Source organism: Plodia interpunctella, chromosome Z (genome assembly GCF_027563975.2).
Source record: "Plodia interpunctella isolate USDA-ARS_2022_Savannah chromosome Z, ilPloInte3.2, whole genome shotgun sequence".
Classification (NCBI taxonomy): Eukaryota; Metazoa; Arthropoda; class Insecta; order Lepidoptera; family Pyralidae; genus Plodia; species Plodia interpunctella.
Window position 1 is genome coordinate 4,572,807 of NC_071324.2, and position 25,290 is coordinate 4,598,096.

General features: G+C 33.3%; 1 protein-coding gene across 2 annotated transcripts; it reads right to left on the reverse strand.

Annotated features, from left to right (window-relative positions):
- Positions 1-89: 89 nt before the first annotated feature.
- On the reverse strand, positions 90-24,888 carry LOC128683322 (uncharacterized). Of its 2 annotated transcripts, XM_053768823.2 has the most exons (12): positions 24,651-24,888; positions 24,050-24,554; positions 22,769-22,814; positions 22,489-22,568; positions 22,060-22,123; positions 21,540-21,625; positions 20,030-20,102; positions 18,781-18,931; positions 17,835-17,928; positions 17,240-17,563; positions 16,883-17,005; positions 90-8,572 (listed from the first exon to the last, which is right to left on the reverse strand). In XM_053768823.2, exons 2-11 carry the CDS (start codon positions 24,549-24,551, stop codon positions 16,893-16,895), a joined length of 1,533 nt encoding a protein of 510 aa, XP_053624798.1. In that variant the 5' UTR covers positions 24,552-24,554; positions 24,651-24,888; the 3' UTR covers positions 90-8,572; positions 16,883-16,892. The 2 variants fall into 2 exon arrangements, with proteins under 2 accessions (XP_053624798.1, XP_053624799.1); XM_053768824.2 differs by lacking the exon at positions 90-8,572 and having other exon boundaries at positions 13,931-17,005.
- Positions 24,889-25,290: the final 402 nt, after the last annotated feature.

Below are 25,290 nucleotides of genomic sequence, written 5' to 3' on the forward strand. Positions count from 1 at the left end.
CAAAAGCTTTGCCGCCTTTTGCTGTTTATTTTAGAGTACTTTATTAATCATTTCATTATGTAAGTATTCGTATATACAATGCGTCATTATGTGCTAAATCTATGGCGTGCATTTTCAGTCCAGCCAAACAAAGGCAAATTAATTCAACTTTGAGTTTGTGCTCTTAACATTTTACAGGTGTGAAAGCTGCAGAAAAAAACAAAATAAATAACAAAAACACTATAAACAATTATAAAAATGTTTTACAACTTCCAGGAGGTGGGATGAGGAGGGATTAAATGAGTATTAAATCGCAGGCTATACAGTTTAATTAAATGGTTAATAGATTTGTGGTAACAACTTGATCCCACCATCTTGACATGTCAGAATGGCGGGATCAGCATTTACATTAAATATCTAAAATAAGCAGGGACGAAAATTATAAGTTAAGGTGTCAATTGGTATCAATAGAGTATAAAAAAGAGATGATATCGTTTTTTCAAACAGTGATCCCATCATTTTGATATTCATGTGCAGCCTTTTCTAAATCTATGGTGATTAGTCTTGTCTCGTGGTACAATAAAACCGCAAAATTAAAAATCTTTTAGTTGACACTACAACATTTCAATTTGATACTTTCTTTTTTTTATTAGATATACAAATACGTAGATGTTTAAGAATCCTTGACTAAATCTCGATGTATAACATAATAACGTAATATTTTAGGAGTACATAACAACATTTGCATACTTTAATTTTATACTTAGTAGTCTTTGATTTTTGAATTGTTTACACCCTGCTAAAACGGCTGCAACCTGCAAATCCCGGGGTCACTTCGTACGTTGTCCACGGAAAAGATTTTCCACGCAGCTTCTGTTTACATCTTTCTTTCTTATCGGGTGTGTTATATCTTACACTGGTATCAGTTTTAATTAGCCGTATCCAGACGGCTAATTCAAACTGAATTTCATACGACTTTTACGACCACCTAACGCCATCTTTCATTCAGTTTCCATGAAAAGCTGTATAGATTGCTGTGACTGTCTAGGGGACTGTATGTATACACAGAATATAATAAAACGTGAGAAATAAGTGAGAATGTCTAGAAGGTTTTTATGGGACTAATAGAAGCTGTCTGTATGCTTGTTCATCACGCAAAAACTGCTGGGTGGAATTTGAACTGGTCAGTTGAATTTAATATCTAATATAAGTGTGTTGCTGCTTGCATGCTGGTGACTGCGGTTCACTCCCAATAGCATCGCGGAAGTTTTAGTATACCGATGGGAATCACCTTTATACCGGAGGTGGATACAAATCCAAGTGATAGTTTTTAAGTACCTATTGCTTACTAACCGGATATGGACTATGTCTGAAATAAAAATATTTCATTCATAACGCCTTGGAAAACTAGACCGTTGAGATGATTATTTTATTATCTTGCTCTTCACTTTAACAATTACATAAAAATATTTTTCGAAGCAAACGTCTTCGAAAACGAAGATTCACATTTCAAATCTCAGTAGATTAGATTCTGGGCTCAGAGTTTCGACTCGGAGCGCATTTCTCACATCACTAACACCTAACGAATCATGGGCATGGGGATACAGGATATACCTACCTGTCTAAATAATTTGAAAATTGGATAAAAAATAAGATAAGAGCATTGACAAACTCGTTTATATGTATAGTATGAAATTCTTTAAACATTAATGAGTCTAAATTTACAAATTATAAAAAAGACTAATATATTTAACCTTACATTATGCCACTTATTTATAATAAGTAAGTATTAGCAATTATTACAAGTACCTACTAATCATAATAACAACTTTATTTGTAAACTAATACATAACTTGAATATGATTAAAATTCTGTAAAATACGGTTCATTAGACAAAATATTAAAAGCTGAAAAATAACATTTTTATATAATAAAGTGCAAAATCTATATCAAGGTTTAGTAAAGAAGAAGCCACGACGTGATACGTGAATGCCACGAGGAGCAGAGATCTCTTATGCCTATTTCACACAGGGGAAGAACAATACCTATAACAATATAACAGCACTGCTTCTATTTGAACGCACAGAAAAGTACTGGACTGTACTGTCAATGTTAATGCTTTGTTTGTTGTTACTGACAGTACTATTCTCTGATTAATTATAATAAAGCATTTCTGTAATAATATTACAAAGAGAGTATTGTTTCATTCGTATTTGATGCCATACCAGAAACGGTTTCCTCTGTTCCGTCTTCCCAGTTTTATTCCGTTTACTCCCAAAAACCTGGGTAGATTGAAATTTAATTATAAATTTGGTTTTTAGTAGAAGCAGTACTGTACTGTTTTCCCCCTGTGTGAAATAGGCAAGCGCAGCAGTCGCGTTGTGCCATGGAATTAGTAGGTACTAGTTGTACGGAGTACCTATTAATTCCATGCGTTGTGCTTTGTGCACGACCGGTGATGTAGTGGTCAACTGGTGGAAGCGTACGACTAATACTGGCCGTTCTGTTGTAGAATTTGTGACGTAAACTGAGAAATTATAGACATGGGATGAGCGTAATTATATAAGATAGAAACCCACAGTTACTACACGGTACACGGATGGACATTATAAAAATAAAATTTGAGCAAAAGATATTAGTGCTCTATACAATCTCTCCCTCGTGTAAATCAAACTGGGTAAACATTCATGTCTAGTTTGCTCTGACTACCATTTCACAGAGCGCGCGAGGTCCTTCTAAAATTATGCCATTTCAGATAGCTTCGTTCAAACTAAGGCGAATTCCGCCGGGACGCGGGACGCGAATCATCGCGATTCGCTTGCGCGACAAATCCCGCGAGTCATTATATTTGATTTCTCAATAGGAAAGAAGAAAATGGGCTCGTGAACTGAGGAACTCAAGCTTAACATTGAGAGAGTTTCACAGTTTATTACCCACTTATTAACTTATTTAATTATTTGCCTACTTACTTTTTGTAAAAATAATTCCAGGTTCAAATTCAACAGCACTTCGAAAAATCAGTCGCTCGCTATACCGCGTATATTTCGCTGCAGCTCATGCGACATTCGCGTCAATTTGAACACGTCCATACAGGTTAGTTAATGTAATCGGCGCGAGCGAATTGCGTCCCGCGTCCTGCGCACCTAAAGACTATAGAAACCATAGACTTAGAGGCGGCCCCGCACGCGCTGCTAGAAACCATCCGTTGGCTCTATGGAATCAGTAGGCACCACCATGGATTTAATAAGTACTTGAGGTACCTACTCAAGTACTTACTAAATCGTACTCCGATACCTAATAACTCCATGGTTGGCTCTCGTTGACCGGGAATTACGTCCACATAACTTACATCTGAGAAGTAAGAAAACTGTTATTTGTGATAGTTTAATATGTATTAACACGTTAAGATATAAAAATATAGCAATCACTGTGTATTATATTATATATTTTGGTATAGATCATTTTGAGCCTATGGCCAGCTGAGTTTAGTAGTATTATTGCTATTTTATTTTGAAGAATCTTATTTCTAATAAAAATTATTAAAAATAAAAACGAATAAATTATAGAACATGACTAAATACAATGAACAAGTTGGTTATATTATAAATATAACTATATGTACCTAGCTGTAAATAATATCACGGGCTCAGCCAGGGGTTTTTGGGGTTCAAACCCCAAATAAGATATAATTTTAGAACGGCATGCAGCATAATTATCTCATTAATTACTATTCCTAAAATAGTATATATAAATATATGATTTGATTCCTTCGCGCCTTCCGCCGCGCTATTCTTTATATCCCGTATTCATACCTAACAGAAAAGGACTCCCCAATTGTCAATTACCATAAGAATCAAAGGGTTAATGTAATGTAATTTTTGTACCCCACCCAATATTAACACCTGGCTACGCCCGTGAATAATATGTGTCCAAGGCACATCTGAGATAAAACTCAGTTGCTCCTTGGGCACATATATGGGTTTACGACCAACTATATTAGTTAGGTAATCCCACTTATTCCCAAAAACTATGGAACATATAGATGGATCTTCTCGGAATTTTTGGTAATAATAAAAATTTTGATAATAAGCCTATGTTTGTTTGGGCAGCAATTTGAATAATAGACATTATTAATAAAACTCAAGGTTACGAAAACGTTTCGAAATAAAACGTTTCTGTTGAGGCATTATTCAACTTAGGAATGAGAAAAATAAAACAAGTAGTTATAATCTTATAATTAAATGTTACGATCAAATTCTAGCGTGTGTTTCTAAAGCTATATCTAGATTGGTGTATTATGTTGACGGATTTATTGAAGAGCACTATTATCAATAACAAAAATACTATTTCATGCGGCAATAATGTGTGCATCATCAGTTTGCAGTTATTTTGTTTTGAAGTTATATTTATTATTACCTATCTATAAACTGCGCCAGCCTTATTAAACTTTATTAATATATGTACATATACATATACATCTTGTTTTAAGTTTTGTTCCAAATTAGAATTAAATACAACTTTTGAAGACCAATATTTGAAATAAGTAGATCAAAACCTAGAGCCTATCTGATGGATGGTATAATTCCGGTGTCCGGCCGAATCTTCGACCTGCCAAAGCTTTAACTTAGCAAGCGTTGAAAAAAAGAAAAAAAAATTTTGGAATTATTCGCTCGTTCATTCGTTTATACTACGTTTTTTGGGAAAAAATCATAGATTTTGCCCAGTATATTTCTTGAAACTTTTGTACGAAAAGACCGTGACTTCCCGTCAAGTCCCTTTCAATTCCATCAAAATTTTAACTGTAACTTCGACCATGTAAGTATATAGCCCATGTTACATTCATCGAAGCCAAAAGTTTTTAAAAGTGCAAGGTAGGCAATATATATATATATATAGTCAATGTAATCATATCGACATGTTTTACAGTTAACACATTCACTTTAAACTATCTTGAACTAAAATTTTTCTGATCATCGGCTTTGCCGATTGATTAATCACCACGGCTACTGTCCAAATTTGATCGTCGGTCACGTGCATAATTCATATAAATTCGGGAGTCCCTAGGGCGAACCTATGATGTCGTGGCAGAGTACGCATTTGATTATAATTTAATAATAACAGACTGACTAGCTTTTGCCCGCGGCTTTGCCCGCGTTTATTACGTGTGTCCGCTCGTCATATGTAAGTGTGAAAATCGCATCAAGTAGTCTCTATGTACTTTATGCGCCTTTTGAAGGTTATGCGTTATATACAAGTAACCCTGTATATTATTTGATGTCAAAATATTAATTTTTAAGAAAGTCGACCAGGCGAAAATTATATGATATAAATTAAAGTCAGCTATAATAAGACAGATAAAACGACGTGGAGAAATATATACCGTAAATAAGAAAAATATTTCGCGCCGTCAGGATTGTTATTATCAAGTTTACGTAAAAAATAATTCCACGGTGATATTCCATCAGATAAGTTCCTATGGACCACTCCCGGAGTACTTACTAATATACATATCTATACTTGCTTTGATTTTTTGCTCTTGTGTTTCAATATTAGAAAGTCTCTATAGCGTCAAATATATTATAATTATAAAAACGTAGAGTGGAGATTTAAAAAACCATCGAATTAATTCTTCTTTGCATGTCGACGCTTTAAAAATCTCCACCGAATCAATGAAAATTTACTTTACCCCGGTTCGATAGGATAAAGTAAATTTTATACAGATATTTCAGTTTCAAAAAGTTATTCTATATTAATTAAGATTTTAAACAAAGAATTTTTATATTTCATGTTCCTTTCTATTATGGCTAATTTTAATTTTGAATGTCTTATTAATAAATAAATATAACGATATAAGTGTGAATTAAAATACGTAATAAATGTTTTCGCCACCGCATTGCACTAAATTACTATGAATTATTATCAGGTACAATCTATTTCGTAAATTTTCTTTTTTGCTATTTTCTTTCTACCAGAACTTTACAGGATTTTATGAATATGCTTATAAAAAATCATCCTAAAATAGTAAGTTTTTATTGCTCCAGAAGTCAGAATATTACTTCTTACGTTAAATCCACACTTAATTATACACTTAATTATAAATGCGGAAATAAATTATAGTACATTTTCACGTGGCTATAAAGTGATATTCCCAAAAACACCTCTCCATTAATGTGGGAAGCCAGTGCGCAGATTTAATCCGTATGGGAAGCGGTGCGCGATTTTTGTATGGTCAGGTACGTAATGCGCGTCTATGTTCGTTTATAAGTTAGACGTAAGGGGATGTTACTTTTAGTTTATACCTAGTAAGTTTTCAAGCACCGCTTTTAAGGAAGGATTCTTCATATGCCTAATTAATAGATAAGGAATGCTTTGAACTGGACATATTTAATTTTTCATTGGAGAAATTTTGATATTTTCCCTTAAGAGCACTTTTCGGTGGTGCGCGGGCGCCACGCGGTCTTGTATTAATTTATTAGTAGTTTAAGTTGTTTTTATTTCGTTGTTACGTGTATTTTATCTATTTAGATTAGATTAATAAAAGACATAGATAATCGGACATATTAATGGACAAAAATTATTTTGATGATAAAATTGCCTTATTAAAGCGAAACACCATAGGAAAAATTCACAAATTGTTAAATGTTTTTAGAGATTTTGCGATACACTTAGAAACAACATAATTGTTCAACAATGTTATCTGGGGTCTGACGCAGAATGAGCATTTCGCAAAATGATAAGTCACCCAAAAATGTACATTTCGCAAAATGTGCATTTCTTAAAAGGGGCATTTCACAAAATAAGCCCTTAACGAAATGTGCTATTTTTAGGATATAACAAAATGGCGAAAAAAAATGCGTTTGTTGTATGTTTGGATATTTATTTCATACTGTTTTATTATTTATTGTTACAGTACTGTTTTATTATTTACCTAGTATTTTATTTGTTGTTATAGTGGCAACAGAATTCAAATTTCAACTCTAGCTATCACCGTTACTGAGAGACAGACAGCGAAGTCTTAGTAATAAAGTTCACTTTTTGGCATTATCTATCTTGTTACATAAAGTTATATTATATTTTCCTAGAAGTTAGTAGTTATATCCTAGCTAGTTAGTTATATCCTAGTTAGTTAGCTATATCCTAGAAAAGTGCACATTTTGCGAAGTGCACATTCTGCGTCAGACCCGTTATTTGTCTTATGTTCTAGATTTTTTTAACGATTATAATTATGTTAAATTATGAGTTATTTGAAATTGTAAATGTTAAGACTTCCGTGAATTGTAATAATGGAATATTTTATTAAAAAGCAAGTATGTACATATATATTGCCAAATTTACAACGGTATTATGATGTGAAATATAAGTCCTTATTTTAGATGTATGTATTTTAAAATAAAGCTCAAATTATATCGGAAAGTCGCAATGTACGAGCTCAAAGTTGAGTTGCGGGCTGATTGCGAAAGGTCTCTTTAAATGTATTAGTTAAAAGCAGAGATAATAAATGAATATGAATATGAGATGGGCAAAAATTATGTGGATTAAGGATAAAGTGGTCAGTATTTTACGCCTTTTTCGATTCCGGGGTAGACTATGGCGAAACTTCGCCATTTTTTAATTGAGAATTTAACATGAACGTTTATTACCAGTAAAATAAAATATTTAATTATATTTTGGGAATTTCACCGCTAAGGCTGTAAAATAGAGGGTTGAAATGAAGGTTCCTTAATTTTTTTAATGCAAAATATAATATATATATATGTATTTGTGCTTAGGAATAACTCACTGGATTTCGAAAACTACACTAATAAGGGCAAAAAGTAAAATCCATAATAACCATCAAGGCCAAAGCCCCAGTTATTTTGCGCAGATTTATTCGACGCAGTGCTTCATAAAAGAAATTATGTACTTATCTCTTTTTCAGACACTATTATACATATAATTGTTTTTGTTATATTAGCTATTTAGTACCAGAATTTGTATTTATGCTTCTTACACCCTATGCATACAACGAATTTCTCTATACGGTGTGGTGTCAAAGATCTCAAATTAATGATCTTAGAGATTATCACTGCCATATTATTACTATGCCCACAGATTTAGGATTATGTACTAAATGTATGACTATACCAAATTTGTTTACACAATAGGTTAGGTAAATGTACACAACTTGACCATCTTTTTATCGAACATATTTAAAAATATAATATTTGCACATTACTAATCAATTATAAATTCAATTTGATTTATTATGTGCAATGATAATAATTGTCAAGAAATACTCATCAAGATAGTGTGCATTTCTTACCTACCACCTACCTGAACAAACGGGTATAATCATTTTAATATTACTGCTATAAATAATTGTAAAAATATGTATAACATATAAAATTATTTACAAACACACTATGTATAAAACCGAACTTTAAATTAAAATTACGTATGCACAAGAATGGCATAATTATTATAATCTATATCTTCAGTGATAACGATAACAACTCACTGTCAACTAAAACTAGCACTGTCCATGTTAGTGACACTTCCAACACTCGTGGCGGCTGCTACCAAACAGTCACTTCACTGAAACAAGTCACGATTCCTGCAAATTCAAAATAAATTTTACTATATCCTATACTGCACAAGGAAATAATAACAATGTAATTTAATTGAAATGTAGAAGTTTACCTTTGAAAGTTCGCAAGCATAATCCAGCATATATGCACCACATATTTGAAGTTGTCATGAAGGATGTACGGACAACAACATATCAAATTAAACCATGAACCGAATTTTTAAAGAATTAATTTACATATATGTATTTACTTTCAGACGATATAGAGTCCAAATTATGTTGTTGTCTGTACGAAATTAAGAAAAAAATAAATTACAACAATTCGCAAATAGCATTGATATTTATTTTCAAAAATTCATTGTACAAAAATATTTTCCAATATGTTACATTTTGATATTATATTATTATTATGGCACAAGAATACTTATATTGGTTTCACATTTTTTTTCATAAAAAGAGGCCTTTTTTGTTTTTCCTGTATGTTTCGACGTTAACTGGAAATAACGTGAAATGTCAAAAAGTAAAGAACCCTAATTTTCGAAATCTCGTTACTCTTTAATAAAACATGGTGGAGATTCGTTTATGTTTTCACAAAATTTCACAAAATATGTAATAGCATATATGATTTTAATGAGAAGCCGAAAACTTGTAAGTCTGTCTGGCTTGGAAAGTTTCTTGAACGTGTGGTCTGAGGGCCAATTTCAAACGAAGATTGTATAATAAATAGGACAATGCTTTACAATAATATGTTGTTTTCACAAATTATGTTATGGAAGATATTTGATTTTGGCGTAAATACTATATCTGTAGCATGTATAGTTTTTGAGATACATCCTCAAACCACAAGCACATCAGATTACATAGAAATAATATTTTTGTATTTTTAAATCACAATCACGACTAAAACTCAACTAGATTTTGGACTAGTAATACCCGTAACTTAGATATGTACTTTTACTTAACTAAGTAACTAACTAGCTAAATATTAAACTAATTGTAAAATCGAATATGTTTATGAGGTAGATATGTAAGTATTTAATGTGGTGGGAAATTAACGGTTGGCAATTTCCTCAATGGGTCAAGGTAGTGGGTAGGAAGTCTGCGACAAATTTCTTATATGGGAATGTTTATTTGAAAATCCACTATAAGAACTATGAGGTAGTGATGTGGTCGGGTCATTTCTGGGACTTTAAATATTATTTGGATCGATGAGTTTGGTATTTGACTATACATTGACTAAAGTAAAGCAAATAAGTCTTTATAGTTATTATTACCTTGTATAACACACCTAATAAGCCTAATTTTTTTGGTCATGGGTAAATAACTAGGTAAATATAGATCACATTTATGAACGATAAAAGTACACACCCATACGAAACATTAAATCCCATAAATACCATCCTTTTCTCGAAGCAATGCAGACCATTGCCGACCCCCTATAACTTCGTTGTGGATAAAAGCCTGAATTTTCAGTAAGTAAGCAAGCATTTTATAAACACGGTGTATTTCAAATTTCATGAAATTTGAAACAGTGGTTTAAAAATATTGATTAGTTGAATTTATTTAATTTTGTCACTCACTCACTGACCGATCATCAAGTCTAAGGCACTTCTAGCAGACATATAGAAGTATCACATTTAAAATACGATTAGTGTTTAGTGTACAAATGAAGCCGAAAAGAGAAAACGCATAAGTCCACTGAAAACTGTATTCGATCCTTCTTAATGCCTTATATATCAATAAAAGTTTCAAAAGTGTAGGTACATCCATTATTGAATTATAGTACTAAAAGTCTAAACGGCGCTATCATAAGTTTGACGTCAACATACAAGAAATCGGGTCAACCCAAAACGTGCGGGTGTGAACCAAATTGTGATATATTGGTGCAAATAAATCATATTGGTGCAAAATATCAGCTTAAAATATTTCGTATGTAAAAAGATAAAACAAAACATGCAAATAACTTATCGGCGTAACGGCTGGTTATCTGACCAAATTCGAATGACTACAAAAAAACGGCTATCTTGTACGTTGGTATTAAACTTATGATTTGTACACTAAACACTAATTGTATTGTAAATTTGGTACTTCTATGTCTGCTAGACTTTTGATGATTGGTCAGTGAGTGAGTGACAAAATTAAATAATTCGACTAATCATAATTATTAAACAACTGGTTCAAATTGAATGAAATTTGGGTGTTTATATAATGCTTGCTTGGTTACTAAAAATTCAAGCTTCTATTTTTACCCACAACGAAGTTATAGGGGAGGTCGAAAATGGCCTGATTTGCTTCGAGAAAAGGATGGATGATACGGCAGTGCCGCTTTTTTGCTTGACATGGCGGGGGCACTACCGTGCCACCAGATATCAATCTTTTTACACATATTAAAACCTCTGATTTGATTAAAACTAATATGAGAAACAGAAATTATAATGAAAAGTACAGGTCACTGACGTGTGATTATAGAAGGAAAGTAGTTTTAGTCTCGTAGTAGACTTTTTTCAACAAGAGTGTCATCACTTAGAGCAAAGTGATCATACAATCTTTACACACATGGGCTCATTTTCGATAGCGTCGTAGCAAATGCGATTCGCGTATCAGGGAATGCCAAATGTGTGTGGAAGTATGTGCCGCGAAAATATAATTTGTGCGTGTTCAGGTACCTGATAAGCTAAGCTACCTGACTATGAACAATATTTCTCTCTCCGATTATTAGTTTAAAATTTTCTGGAGTAACGCTAGAACAACGTTACTCCAGAAGAAATAGTTTTTGCCATATAAAAAAAACTACGACAGGCACAAATGTTATATGCCGGGCATGTGCCCGGCATATAACATTTGTGCCTAATCAGCTATGTATGTACATAGCTGATTAGGCACTAATTATATGTTATTTTCATATTTCTGTAGGATATACTTTCTAGCTGGAGTAACGCACACCAAAGTCGAACATGGCGATCGTCGGACGCTTTACTAACAGTGATGATTTGGCCTACGCTATACTTAATCTAAGTTGATTCTCCGTCGATAATCACACATGAGTAACTCATATTTAGCATTTAAAAAAAAAACATCTATTATCACAGAATATCAACAACGTAATTGATCCACGTATTCCTAATCTTATACATATATTGGTTTTACACTCACAATCAAATACATTCGCAAATGCAAAAGATACATTACATAAACGAAAGGGACATATTTTAATGTGGTATGTCATATCTCTCTCCCATCTGAGCGAGACCCTGGTTACATTCGTGACCCGGCCCAAGTCGTACGAACGATTGAAAAATTCATTTGATTTCTTTTAATCCAAGAGAGGATATGAAGTGGTCCTATTTGTTGTAAATTGTAACATCTGTTGTGAATTTAAATATTTTTTTCTTATTCTCTTAAGAAAAAATAATAATAAAATTAAAATTTTGACTGAGCTACAAGACGTTAATCAGCATGAACTGTAAATAAAAAGAAATTGTAAATATTTCTTTTCAATTGCGTGACTTTATAAATAGAAGAAAAATGTCACGGGAAAGTGGAGATGCTATGAGCACAGCGAAGTCTACTTCGTTTCTGCCGTCCCTTTGTTTGAAAAACAAAGATGGGTATCATCTGGAAGTTCAAAATGAGAAACTATTTAATGCATGAGGATTTGTGGGTGGCAATAGATGGATATCCGACGGGTGACCAGACCCCTGCCTCAGCGAAAGCAAGAAATGATTCAAAAGCTTTAGCAAAAATTTGCCTAACAGTAGACGGTGCAGCTGTCACTCACGTCAGATCTGCGAAAACTGGTGCCGGAGCGTGGAATTCCTTGCAGAAAGCTTATGAAGATAAGGGAATGGGACGAAGATTAGCTCTAGAACGGAAATTGTACAGAAGTCTATCAGAGTTTAGTAATTTAGAACTCTACATTAATGCAGAAATGTCAACCAATCTCAATCAGAAATGCTCAGGATCTGGCGGATATTGATAAAGTCATAGAGGACACGCCGATAGCAGCTATTCTTTTAGGGGGTCTCACGCCAAAATACAAACCCCTCATTATGGCTCTCGAAAATAGTAATGTCGAAATTACAATTGACTTAGTGAAGACAAAACTGCTGAATGAAATATCAAAGGATGCAGGTACCTCTATAGACTCCGTATTTCATGTCAAGAAGTCTAAGAAAAAGGAAGTTATATATTACGACTGCAAAGTACCTGGACATAAACGGCCAGACTGTCCGATGGGAAATAAGAAGGAAGAAAGCAATGTGGTGAATATTAGCGACACCACATTTACAGCCCTCAACTCTACTTCTAATAACTTAATTGGACAAATGGTATGTATTCAGGATGTTCTAGACCTCTAGACGTTTACAAATTGAAAGATCTTGGATAATGGTAGTGTTACTGTCGCAAATGGAGAACAGATCAAATGCTGTGGCATTGGAGATATTTCCATAAAAACGCCTGGAAACATGGTCAATCGGATCAGTGATGTTGCTTTGTACCAGACTTAAAAGCAAATTAAGGATTTACTTGTGTTTTTGATAATAAAGGATGTACTTTTTATAAATCTAAAACTTTTTGTTTTACAGATAATTCTGTTATTCATGCGTCGCCCTGTGGTGGACTATACGTTTTAGATGGCACGGTAAATGTTCCCAAAAATTTGGCAGACAATAATTTAACACAAGATGTACACTCTCACTGTCAGAATAAGAGTAGTTTTAAACCCTGGCACAAGAGGTTAGGACACTTGTGTCGCATAGGCATGAACCAACTGAAGAATCACGAGGTAGGCGTAGTTTGCATTAGTAGATAAAAATAGTTGCATCGTTTGCGTGGAAGGAAAACAGACTAGAAAACCTTTCAATAATGTAGCTAATAATAGAGCTACTTCTCTAGACTTTGTACATATGGATCTTTTAGGTCCACCACCTCTTTTCAAGGAAATAGTTATATGTTAACAATAGTAGATGATTATACTTGAAAGGTATTGTTTTTCACTTCTTCCAAGACTGAGGTTAAAAATAAGTTTATATTATTTCAAACCTTTGTTGAAATTAAATTAGATATTAAAGCTGTTAGGACGGACGGTGGAAGGAGTTCGTGAATAAGGAGTTTGTTGATTACCTTACACAGGCGACGTTGCCTTACAGGCAGAAGATGTTGTTAGCTGAGAGCTCACTATATAAAGCATACTGGGAAGATGCTTTCCAAGTGGTCGTTTACTTGAAAAATAGGTCCCCTCATCGAGCCTTAGGAGGGCAAATTCCCTATGACAAATGGTGTGGTCGTAAAAGTGATTTAGTGCATCTAAGAGTATTTGGATGTAGAGCACTTGTCCACATTCCATCGTGTCAAAGGAAGAAACTAGACGTAAAGGCAAAGGAAGCTATATTTGTTGGTTATTCTAAAAATCCCAATACTTATATCTTTAGGGATCCAACTAACCCACGAAAATTGATTACGTCCAGAGATGCAAACTTTTTCTAAGATTGCTTTACAGGGTTGAAGCAGAGGCAAGCTGACTCTGTGCTGGTACCTACAGACTCCATATTATTTTTAGTGGAAAAGGAAGCTGAGCGTGAAGACTGTCAATTCCTTAATTGTGCCGAAAGTACCGAACCTACGGCTGGCCCATCTTCAGGAATAAATCTAGAAAGCGCTCAAGAGTCAGAAACCTTTAAAGAGCTGCAGAGACTTTCTAGTCTCAGCAAGAGCCAGCAACATTGGGGCAAGAGTTAATCTCTGAGCAGCGGTACCCGTCCCGAAATAGGAAATCACCTGATTTATTATCCTACAATGTATCACCGGTTGATACTAATGAACCTGTGACATATTATGAAGCTACTCAATCGGATGACGCAAATAAATGGCATCATGCAATGGCTGATGAGTATGAATCTTTAATTAAACTTCACACGTGAGATTTAGTCGATAGGCCTAATCAAAGGGTAATACCATATAAATGGTTTTATAAGATCAAGAAGGATGCTCATGGAAATATCACAAAGTACAAAGCTAGACTGGTCGTTGAAAGATTTTCATCAAGTAAAAGGCGTAAACTATGACGAAACGTTTGCGCCAGTAATTCGTAATTCTTCTCTCCGCACCTTATTTGCAATAGCTGCGGAAATGGGATTGAGAATGAAGCATTTAGAGGTGGACACAGTATTCTTAAACGGAGATCTCGTCGAGGTTTTTATGGAACAACCTCTTGGTTTATTAGAAGAAGGTAAAGAAAACAAGGTTTGATTGTTAAGAAAATCTCTTTACGGCCTTAAACACCACGAGCATGTAACAAAAAGTTAAACGACACACTTGTAAAAATTGGTTTTATAGGAACTTCAGAACCACGCCTGTTCAAAAAACCTTTTGAACAAGAAGTTGTCATTCTAGGTATATTTGTTGATGATATTATAGTTTTTTATGATTCAGAATTGACATTTGACATTGTCATGAAAGATCTATCAAGATATTTTCTAGAGGAGTATTCCATTAGTAAAAAAGGACATGAAACGGACAACTGACGATAATATTGGGAGTGTTCATATCCAATCTAATAGGTTGCCTTATGTTTTTGATGGTCAACTCACGACCTGACATAGCGTATGCTACAAGTTATTTAAGTCAGTTCAATACATGTTATACTAAAGAACACTGGATTGCTGCAAAGAGTCCTACAGATCATTCACCGTAAGATCATTCTTTGATCTGAACTGGAAAGCCATTAGAAGGATTCTGTGATGCTGACTGGGCGAACTGTCCAATCGACAGAAAATCTTATACTGGGTACATTTTTCAGTTAAGTGGAAGTCCTGTATCCTGGGAGTCGAAGTAGAAGCAACCTACAGTTGCCCTTTCTTCGACCGAAGCAGAATACACGGCACTAACGTCAACTACAAAGGAAGCATGTTATTTACGCCGTTTTATTTACGAAATAACAGATAAATATTCTTCAGTTGTCCTCAGTTCTGATAGTCAGAGTGCCATGAATTTAGTTAAGAACCCCATACACCACAACAGGACGAAACATATAGACACTAAATTTCATTTTATTAGAGAAAAGATATCTAATAATATTGTAAATTTATACTACATCAAAAGTAGTGAATTGGCTGCAGATGTCATTACAAAGCCCTTAGGGCCTATTGCACACAAACGGTGCACAATCTGGTTAGGACTTGGAAGTTAATTATTATATATTTTTTTTATATAAAACTTCAAGTAAGTGAGGGTGGTGAGGGTGTAAATTGTAACCTCTGTTGTGAGTTTAAATACTCTTTTCTTATTCTCTTAAAAAAATATTAAAAAAATTTTGACTGAGCTACAAGACTATTCTATGACGGGAGCCACACTGTAATTGAATTAAAATTATTCTTGTCATCATTATTGAAATTAGGTCTAAAAGGCATATTTTGATGCAATATAAAATATTATTGAGCAAAAGAAATATGAAAATATTCGCCATGATGGTTATATAACTTAAAAAATAGGTAATAAGTTAAGGTATCACAGAAAAATGGCAGCAGTAGTCGCAACATCATGGCAAGTATCTCTATATATCTGTCGCAGCATAACAATGGTAAAGTTTAATTTACATTTAAGAATTATATGTCGCTTAGCAATGGTAAAGTATAATTTACATTTAAGAATTATATGTCGCTTAGCAATTATTAAAAGTTTACAAAACATTGCGTATACTTTTATAAAAAATATATGTGTACAAACACTAAAATGTAATACTATATAAACGCTAGCAAAACACAGCTTGAATATAGAATTAAGCTTTAGCTATGTGCATCAAGGCAGTTTATTCCTGTAACTTTGCTTAATAATTAAATTATTTATTTGCTTTTTGACTTAACCTTAGTCGGGTCTCTCTCTTTTCTCATTTAATCCAATATTGAATGGAGATAAATATTCTGCATTTATATAGTACTATACATTTAAATATGAGTATATTCATATCTTAGCAAAACATCTAATATTTATGTAGGAACATAGTATAAGAATACTTCATAGTCAACAGTAATAGCGAGTAAAAGGACTGAAAACTAAATAATAAATAACAACTCTCCAAAATAATGTGTACATCAGTCTTTACAAGTACAATAGTCATGATATTTAACCACCATTATTTATTATTTACATTAATTGTAAACTTATATAAAATTACAAAAGGCAAAATTGGACGGACATTATTAAATCTAATACAATATAATACTTCAGTCCCATGTCGAGATCAATTAATAATAAAAATCAGTCTTGCTAGCAGTCCTCTTAATTTACATTTATAAAATACCATTTTCGCTTACAGCACCACATATTGACGTTACATACCCCACATATGTTATGTAAATGGAGGGGGAGGTCTTCCCCTCACGTTAAAATACATGTTTTGGTCATAAGGCGGCAAACCAGGCGTTTGTGGAATGGTGGAATTGTTGAACTCATTGCTTGGACCTAAAACAACATCAAAAAATTATTTATATATAAACGCATATATGTTAATCGGTATTTAAAGTTAGACAACTTAACTATTTTTGGTCATTTCAATTAAACATTTATTTCGCATATTTCTAAAAATATCGGTAACCTTTTCAAGGTTAGAAAAATAAAAATTAGAAAAATAAAGATATTTTTAAAACATTAGTTATTATGAATCCTTTAAGCAAGTTGTAAGATTGCGCAACTTACCAGGAAAGTAGGAGTTGAATTGATTATTGGCAGGTCGATAGGATTGTCCCATTGTAAACTGCGGGGGCGCAGGCGGCGGGTGCGAGAACGGCGTCACAACACTGGTGGGAGTAGCACTAGTGGACGCAGAAAACTGAGACGGCGCAGGAGTAGGGTGAGATGGTGTCGACACCGCCGCGCTCGACGGAAAGCTACGAGGCGGGTCCCCTGCAGCTGATGATATGAGCCCATTTGTGGGACCTTGGCCATTTCTAATGGTCTCATTTGAACTCGAACTTCCAGCTATATCAAATGTGTTCCTAGATTGCGATTTTGATAATTGAGCTGTAAAAATACACATGTATATTTAAAACTAAACTGTGTAGGCCAATAAATCTAAACAGCGAGTACGTTATAATATATCCATTTTTCGTTTTCACACCTATTTAAAAATGGGTTTTTAAAAATAATATCCATATATCCATGAAGTCAATGAATGTGATCCTTCTCTGAACTTCTAAGTCACACCATACGACATTGTAAATATTCCACAGCCGTTTGATTGCAGCAAGCAGAAACCAGTAAGAAATAAGTTTCAATAGCAAATGCAACTTACGATTCGAAAGAAACTCGGGTCCATCTAACTTTTTCGTGCGTTGAAGAATTATATCGGGATCACTCAGCGCGTATCTTAAGTCCATAGACGCCAACTGCAAGTAAACAATGCAAAACCGTACACACTTATAATTGTATGCGCAAATAGCTGCCATATCGCATTAATCAATATTATGTCATTAGGGAAACATTCTTCAAAAACATTTTCATGTAGTCCTTAGATATTGTAAAAATAAGTCCCCATGTCGCGTCAGTTTGTCTGTAAGAACGCGATAAACTCAAACACTACAGGACGGATTTTGCCCATAGATAGTGTAAGATCCATTCGATGGATGACATTGAAGAGAAGTTATTACTTCATCACCAAATATGGGCGTATGCGCACTGGGAAAATTTACGTGATTTTTAGGGTTCCGAATCCAAAGGGTTAAAACGGGTCCCTAATTACTAAGACTCCGCTTTCCGTCCGCCTGTCACCAGGCTGTATCTCATGAACCGTGATAGTTATACAGATGAAATTTTCACAGATGTCGTCTAGTCTATACAGATGAAATTTTCACAGATGTGTATTTCTGTTGTCGCTAAACAACAAAATCTAATAAAATAAATATTGAAGGGGTAGGGAGGAAAGCAGGGAAGGACATACAACAACAAACGTTGTTTTGCTCGTTTTTATGCATGAAGCTAGTGCGTGAGCCGTTTCGAACTTGGCCGGTTTTATATTCACACTCACGTACACGTACGTCTCGTCACGTACATATAATACGATCCTACAATCTTCGCAGGCGAGTAGAATTCTAGTTTGATGCAAATTGAACTTAAGTACCGTGCACTATGGATATATAATTGAAAGTGATGGGGTTATGTGGGTGTTGTTATGATGGGGATATGTTACTTTATTTCAGCGCAGTGGAATACACCTTAAGCAACAATATAATGGCACTCACATCATAAGGCTCGTTACTTGAATTATCATTGTGCAAGCCTTTCAAAGTGTCGACTATATCTGCGAGTTCTTTCTTCTTCTCTTCGTATCGCAATACTAGGATTGCTTTTTCTTTCAATTTGTCCTTCTTTTTCTTTTCTATCTCCAAATTCCTGCATAATTAAATTTAATCAATAACACTAAATTCATCCTGCCTTTGCAAGACTGAAGCATATTATTTTTTGCTTTAAATAAATGCAAGAAAGAAAAGGTATTTTTTGCCCGATAATGTTTCGCGTTAATTTATATCTTTATCATGTTGTAAGCAAAATCACTAATGGATTTCTATAATCAAAACATCATTGGCAGTAGCTCAGATCACTCACGTGTATGTCTGAAATACTCAATTTAATTTTTGGTTTCAGAATATTGTATGAGAATACTATTTAGCGGGCACCAGTAAAACAAACTCGCAAACCGAGTGGTCCCGTCCTGGTAAGAGCCCGAAGAAAACAATATAACTGAGAAATATACACAAATCATGTAGCATTAAAACAATTAAAGGAGATATGATATATCAAAGATTAATTAAACAATAAAAATACATTTTAGCGTCATCAAATGATGGGACCATAGCAAAAAACGTAGTAATAAAAGAGTAATTGATACAATAACCAAACACAACACATTTATTTTCTAAGAAATATTATTTCGTGTCAAACAAGGACCTACCTATCCCTAAGGTAGCTAGTCAACAATGGACTGTGTGCATTGTCTTAGCCTTAAAGCTATATTTTGCGTGAAATTATTGACATGACAATATTTTCAAAATATAATTCTATTTCTTTAACTTGTTAACACATGGAAGAAGTACACATTTTTTGAGTTATCAAACCCGGTATATACCGATATATATGATATAAAATCAATTAAGCTGGTGCTTTTTCGTAAAAACTGTAGATTTTTTCAAATACGTATTTTTTCGCACAGCACGACAATTTATTATTTAGTATTCAAAAAGTTAGCTTGTTGTGTTAAATTTCAAACATTGCATAATAGAAGCTACCATAATTCAATAATATAAAAGAGCTCAAGCATGATCTTCTTTTATTTATGACGAAAGAATTCGCTAAGTGTAAAATCACTTAATTTCACACCGCACGGCGTTGATCACAGTCGCATCTCCGTTGTTTTCTATTTGTTCGCACACCAAATGTACGTACACGTTACTAGATTGGCGATAATCGTCAGAAAACATCCTGATATCTAACCTGAGATCCCACTGCAAACAGTTTTCGCAGGTGGTTGATTCAGTGTCTATCTTCCTGGTTTTACAAGGTCCAACTGAGAACAAAATCAATCAACATGCCAAGCAAAACATAATATTAGCAATAACAGTCATATCTTATGAATAAATCAACAAATTCAGTGTTTATGTAATTTCCGTGCTACACATTACTACTTAAGAGCTAGTGCTGGCTGCAGGGAGTGAATTTATCAAGATGTTTAATAGATTTCATTTATGTGTAAGAAAGTGAGTTTATACATTTTGTAACATCGAGTAATGCTTGTTTGTGAGTGAGAAATGGTGGAATGGTAGTCTACCACCGATTTTATTTTCGTACACTCACCCTTGCATTGCTTATTCATACATAGTAGTAGTGTAAGTACATGTGAAAATATTATGTTGATTTTACAAAATAAATTACATGTAGCACGGAAAGCACTCACTATTCAATAAAATTTCATTTTTGTAGCTATTTGAACAGACATTTCAGAAGATTTTTATATTTTACTAATATAAAATTTCGACATATATTGCTTTGTACTTTCATTCATTCCAAAATGTCTGTATGTCTAGAAACAAAACAAAAAAAAATGAGAGCCTTAAAAATGCAAACAAAAAATAAATTTTATTATATTTTCTCAAGGCTCATCTATAACTGATTTAATTTAGAAAAACAAATTTAGACGTATTACAAATATGCAATTAAGAAAAGGATATCGGATTATAAAATATTAAATAATCATTAAAATTCGTGCATATATATATATATATCACATATAGTGAACTCAATACATAAAAAACTATATATTCTTAAAGTATTAATTTATGAAGTCTGTGCCCACAACAATATAGCCTTATTACTTATAAAGAGATGCAAAGGAATATTTGCACAAACGAAAACCTATTGATTTGCAATGTTACAGCCATTAGACTAAAAGTTTAATAACACATACATTGGTTACTGTACATACAAAATTAAATAAACACATATTATCTTTTTCATAATTGCATATTTCATAAATAAAAATGATAAAATTTCACAAATTCACTCGACAAGGTTTAAAGTTTGTATAAAAAAGACTTTCAAACTTGTCAAAACATTTCAAAATACTGTAACTGTAAACCCTTTTAACTGCAGAAGTTAAGATTTATCATACATTTTTTGTAAACATTATTATAATAAAAAGACCCTTGTGAAACATAATTGAAAATCTTGTCTGATAAATCTTACTGTGTCTCTACATAATAAATAATTCTGTAGTTCCCATAATATTTAAATCTTTGCTTGTAATTTAATTTATTCGCTTGCAGCGTATATTTCTGAATATACTATTTGTTTCTCATAAAACATGCTTTTTACGTAATTTATCGCCAAGCATATTGCTATGATGTCAATGGAAAGAGCAAAAGATGAAGAACCTTACATACTGAATGTAAAATGACTTTATTGGAAAATCAGCTAGTTTATGTATTAAACTTGAGAAAGCTCTTACCATGTGAATCTGATATAGGCCTTTTTTCTGTGTTACTTTTGACAGAGGGAAGCCTGGGTGGAGGTTTGGAGGTGTCAATCTCAATTCTGTAATAATAAAAATAAATAGATAAGTATCATAATAAGTGATGGATCTATTCCACAGGATAACAAAAAACAATTGTCCAATAGTCAAATAAGCTTCATTCGATGAATAGTCGCATGCTTATCGATACATTAAAGCTTAGCATTGATTGCTAGTATGTCTGTTAGACACTCTTCTATCTTGCATGGATTTTTCTACTTTATATAATAAATAATATAATAATAAATGCCAAAATATGTTCAATTCAAACCAAGCTATTTCCTTGAAATTTGGCATACATGTAGTTTGAAGTATGGAGAAGGACATAGGGTACCTTTCATCCCAGAAAAATAATTGTTCCCGTGGAAAATATCCGCGGACGAAGCAGCAGGCAAAAGCTTGTCTCATATAAATTTGAAAATATTAGTTTATAATATATAAAAATAAAGATAGTTACGGTATCATTTCTTGTACAGGCCTTGATGGTGATGGTTGGTATGTTGTTTGAGCCACCTTAGAACCTGAAAGACAATTCATTTCACAATGGTTCATTAATCACAAATTTCAAAGCAAAATCCATAGGTATAAAAAAGTATGGATCTATGTTGAAACTGAATTAGAATTCGTGAACAATTTTTTATATTCATGTCAGCATGGATATATGTAAATACAAGACGATGTGTGCAGTATATATTTCTTTTAAAAGTTAATAAAACAACAACTTAAATTGTTTTGTAATGTCCATGCACTTCAATCAAACACCAATGGTATGTAAAATCTTGTAGTGGTAATATAAAATAGGGACAGACATTCAGAGCCTACTACTAAATGCAACTAGATTTACTATTAATATTTACTATAATTTTGAAATGTGATTAAATTATACCTTCTTCTTCCGGTAGCCTCCTTATTGAGCCATTTTTGACTTGTTGAGGTAATGGAGGGGGTGGTTTGCTTGTGTCAATTCTGTGGAAAAAAGTGGTAGTTAACTTAAAACAATATCAACCAATCTAAAAAGAATAATAATGTCATTAGGCAAGATTCAAAATAATAACGTTTCAATCTTTTATTTATTGCTAATAAAACTGGGAATTTTAATATTACTTTAATAAATAATGGAACATGCAAGTGATCTAAGGGTAGAGCAGTCTTGAGTCTGTACTTACAGTGTTGTTGGGTATGTTGTCGATGGAGCTGCATTTACTGATGGACCTGTAATAATAGAAAGTTGTGAGAATTTCTTTTAGGTAATTAAAAGTTGGTTCACAATCTTGACATATATGAATGTCTTTTCATTTATGCTTAAACTGTACAATTTAAAATAAAAAAATATTAATTTAAATCAATATTATGTGAGCACATTGGAATTTTTAATGCCATTGAAATTCCTACAGGAACGAAGCCCCGAGCATGCATCTAGTGATTAATAAAGTATTTTTTTTATTTAATAATTCAATATTCAATATACATGTCAAGATTGTTTACCTTTTTTTTAAATACCCTATGAGACAATACCAGATGAGGTATTGACATCTTGAAACATTTGTCATTATTATCCTTTCAAATAAAAACCCTTACTAAAATGGTCTGGTGTGTCCAATTGTTTAATGGAATATAACATAATCAGAACTGAGAAAATAATTTCCCTTTACTGCTCTTGGGGGAATCTCGGGAAGAACTGTCTTTTTTAACATTGGGTGTGCTTTAGTCAGCACATATTGTTATGTTTATAAAATCATGCAGCCGAATCTCGAATTGTTCTGTAATATTTTAAAATTTTATAAAATTGTAATTATCTAAGATTTACATAGTAATTCTGATAAGACATAATAATTTTCATAAGACATGCGATTCAAGGCTTTGACATTCAAGCTGAATCTATATAGCCTTTAATTTACATTATATTAACAATAATTGATAAAATAATAGTGAGAACATGAAGACAGTCATACAAGAATTAACAGAAATATAACAATATATAAAGGATTGGATCGGACTTAGATACAACCAACTGAAAATAGCGGCCCAAAGCCATGAGGGTTTCCATGTACTGACCTCCAAACTTTAATTCGAAGATGGCACCCCATGATGATAAATTTGGTTAAATTTTGGATACATAATACATTTCATATTGGATTATATAATTTCTAAATAACAGTACCTATCTATCTACAACACCTTGAGAGCATAGCATTTATTTACCAGTAGGTGACATGTCAACTGTCTGTTAGAGATAAACTCAAAAACTACTACATACATTTTCATTTGGTTTTCACCAATAGATAGTGTGGTTCCTGAGGAAAGTTTAAGTGTATAATTTATTATATTTTTAAAAGTTAATTTATTATATTTTTAAAGTTGGGATTGGCCACTAGTTATTTATAAATTCAGGTACCCAATAAAATAAAAACTGTTAGGAATTATAGTATAAAAATATATATTTTCACCTGGCTTATAAGTTTGTGGTGGTGGTGATGGCTCCTTTGGTGGTGGTGGTGGTGGGAGTAAAAACCATGGAGACTGGTATACAGGGTTGACTGTCAACATTGGAGGGCCTTGTTGAGAATGTGGTGATTGCCCTAGCTGAGTAGTAGCAGGAGGTCCTTGTTGAGATGGTCCTTCTCTGGACATATTCATTTTATAATGCCTCTCCATAAGATCAGCAGGATATTGACCTGTCTCTCTAAATAATATCTCCTCCTCTCTTGTTGCATGTAAAAAAGTACAATTTTGTCTCTTGCAGCCTGTGGAGTTCTGGTAATCGTGACAAAATTGTAAAATACTTAGCATAGTATTAATATCACATTCGTGAAGTAGTTTACACTGCTTTCTAATACATTTACCCCAAACATAATCGCGACAAACTACATGCTTTCCCAACACGTTCTTGGCACTATTCAAAGAGCGCAGTCCGCCATTTTGATTATCCTTCTCATTGTTTGGATTCATGAGCTGTAAATGAAATAGAATGAAAGGCCATGGTGCAAATGTATGTACTTAGCAATGTAAATAAAACGTGACATATACTATTACCACGCAGGCACTTACCTATGAATTCCTAAACGAGGCAATACAACACAACTCTCCTTATGGCGTGTCCAAACCTTAAATGAATTTTGGAAAGCATGAAGAGGTCTGAACTTATATTATATCATTAGAATAAATTGAAAAGGCACTCCACCATACACTAAATACAGGCGCATGCCAGTGCACCATGGTTCTTAAAACCCCAAACCGTCCAAACTCCGCGCACCACCGACGCAAAATGTCTTCCAGCTTGCTAGAATATGCATGAATGCATGCACAGACACACAATAATAACAATCAGTGTTGCCAACTCCAAATTTTCGTTCTAGATACATTTCTGAATCAAGAATGCGAATAGGGAGTATTGGGTGTACATTTATCCCGCCAGAATACAGCACTATATGTTAGGTACACTAAAGCTTTGCCGCCTTTTGTTTTTGACGACTTATGAAATGGCTTTCATTCAAAATCAAATTTATAAATTTATCACCACAGTTAACGAAATAATGCAGAACATAACCTAAAAAGGCGTTATAATTTTCAGGACCAGTTTACCGCCCTTCAGTTTTTTTACGGTCTAAAACTCTACAAAGTAGACACGATTGCGGAGAAGGTATTTTAGTCGTAAATGTTTCACAATATTGAAAATTTTAAAATAACA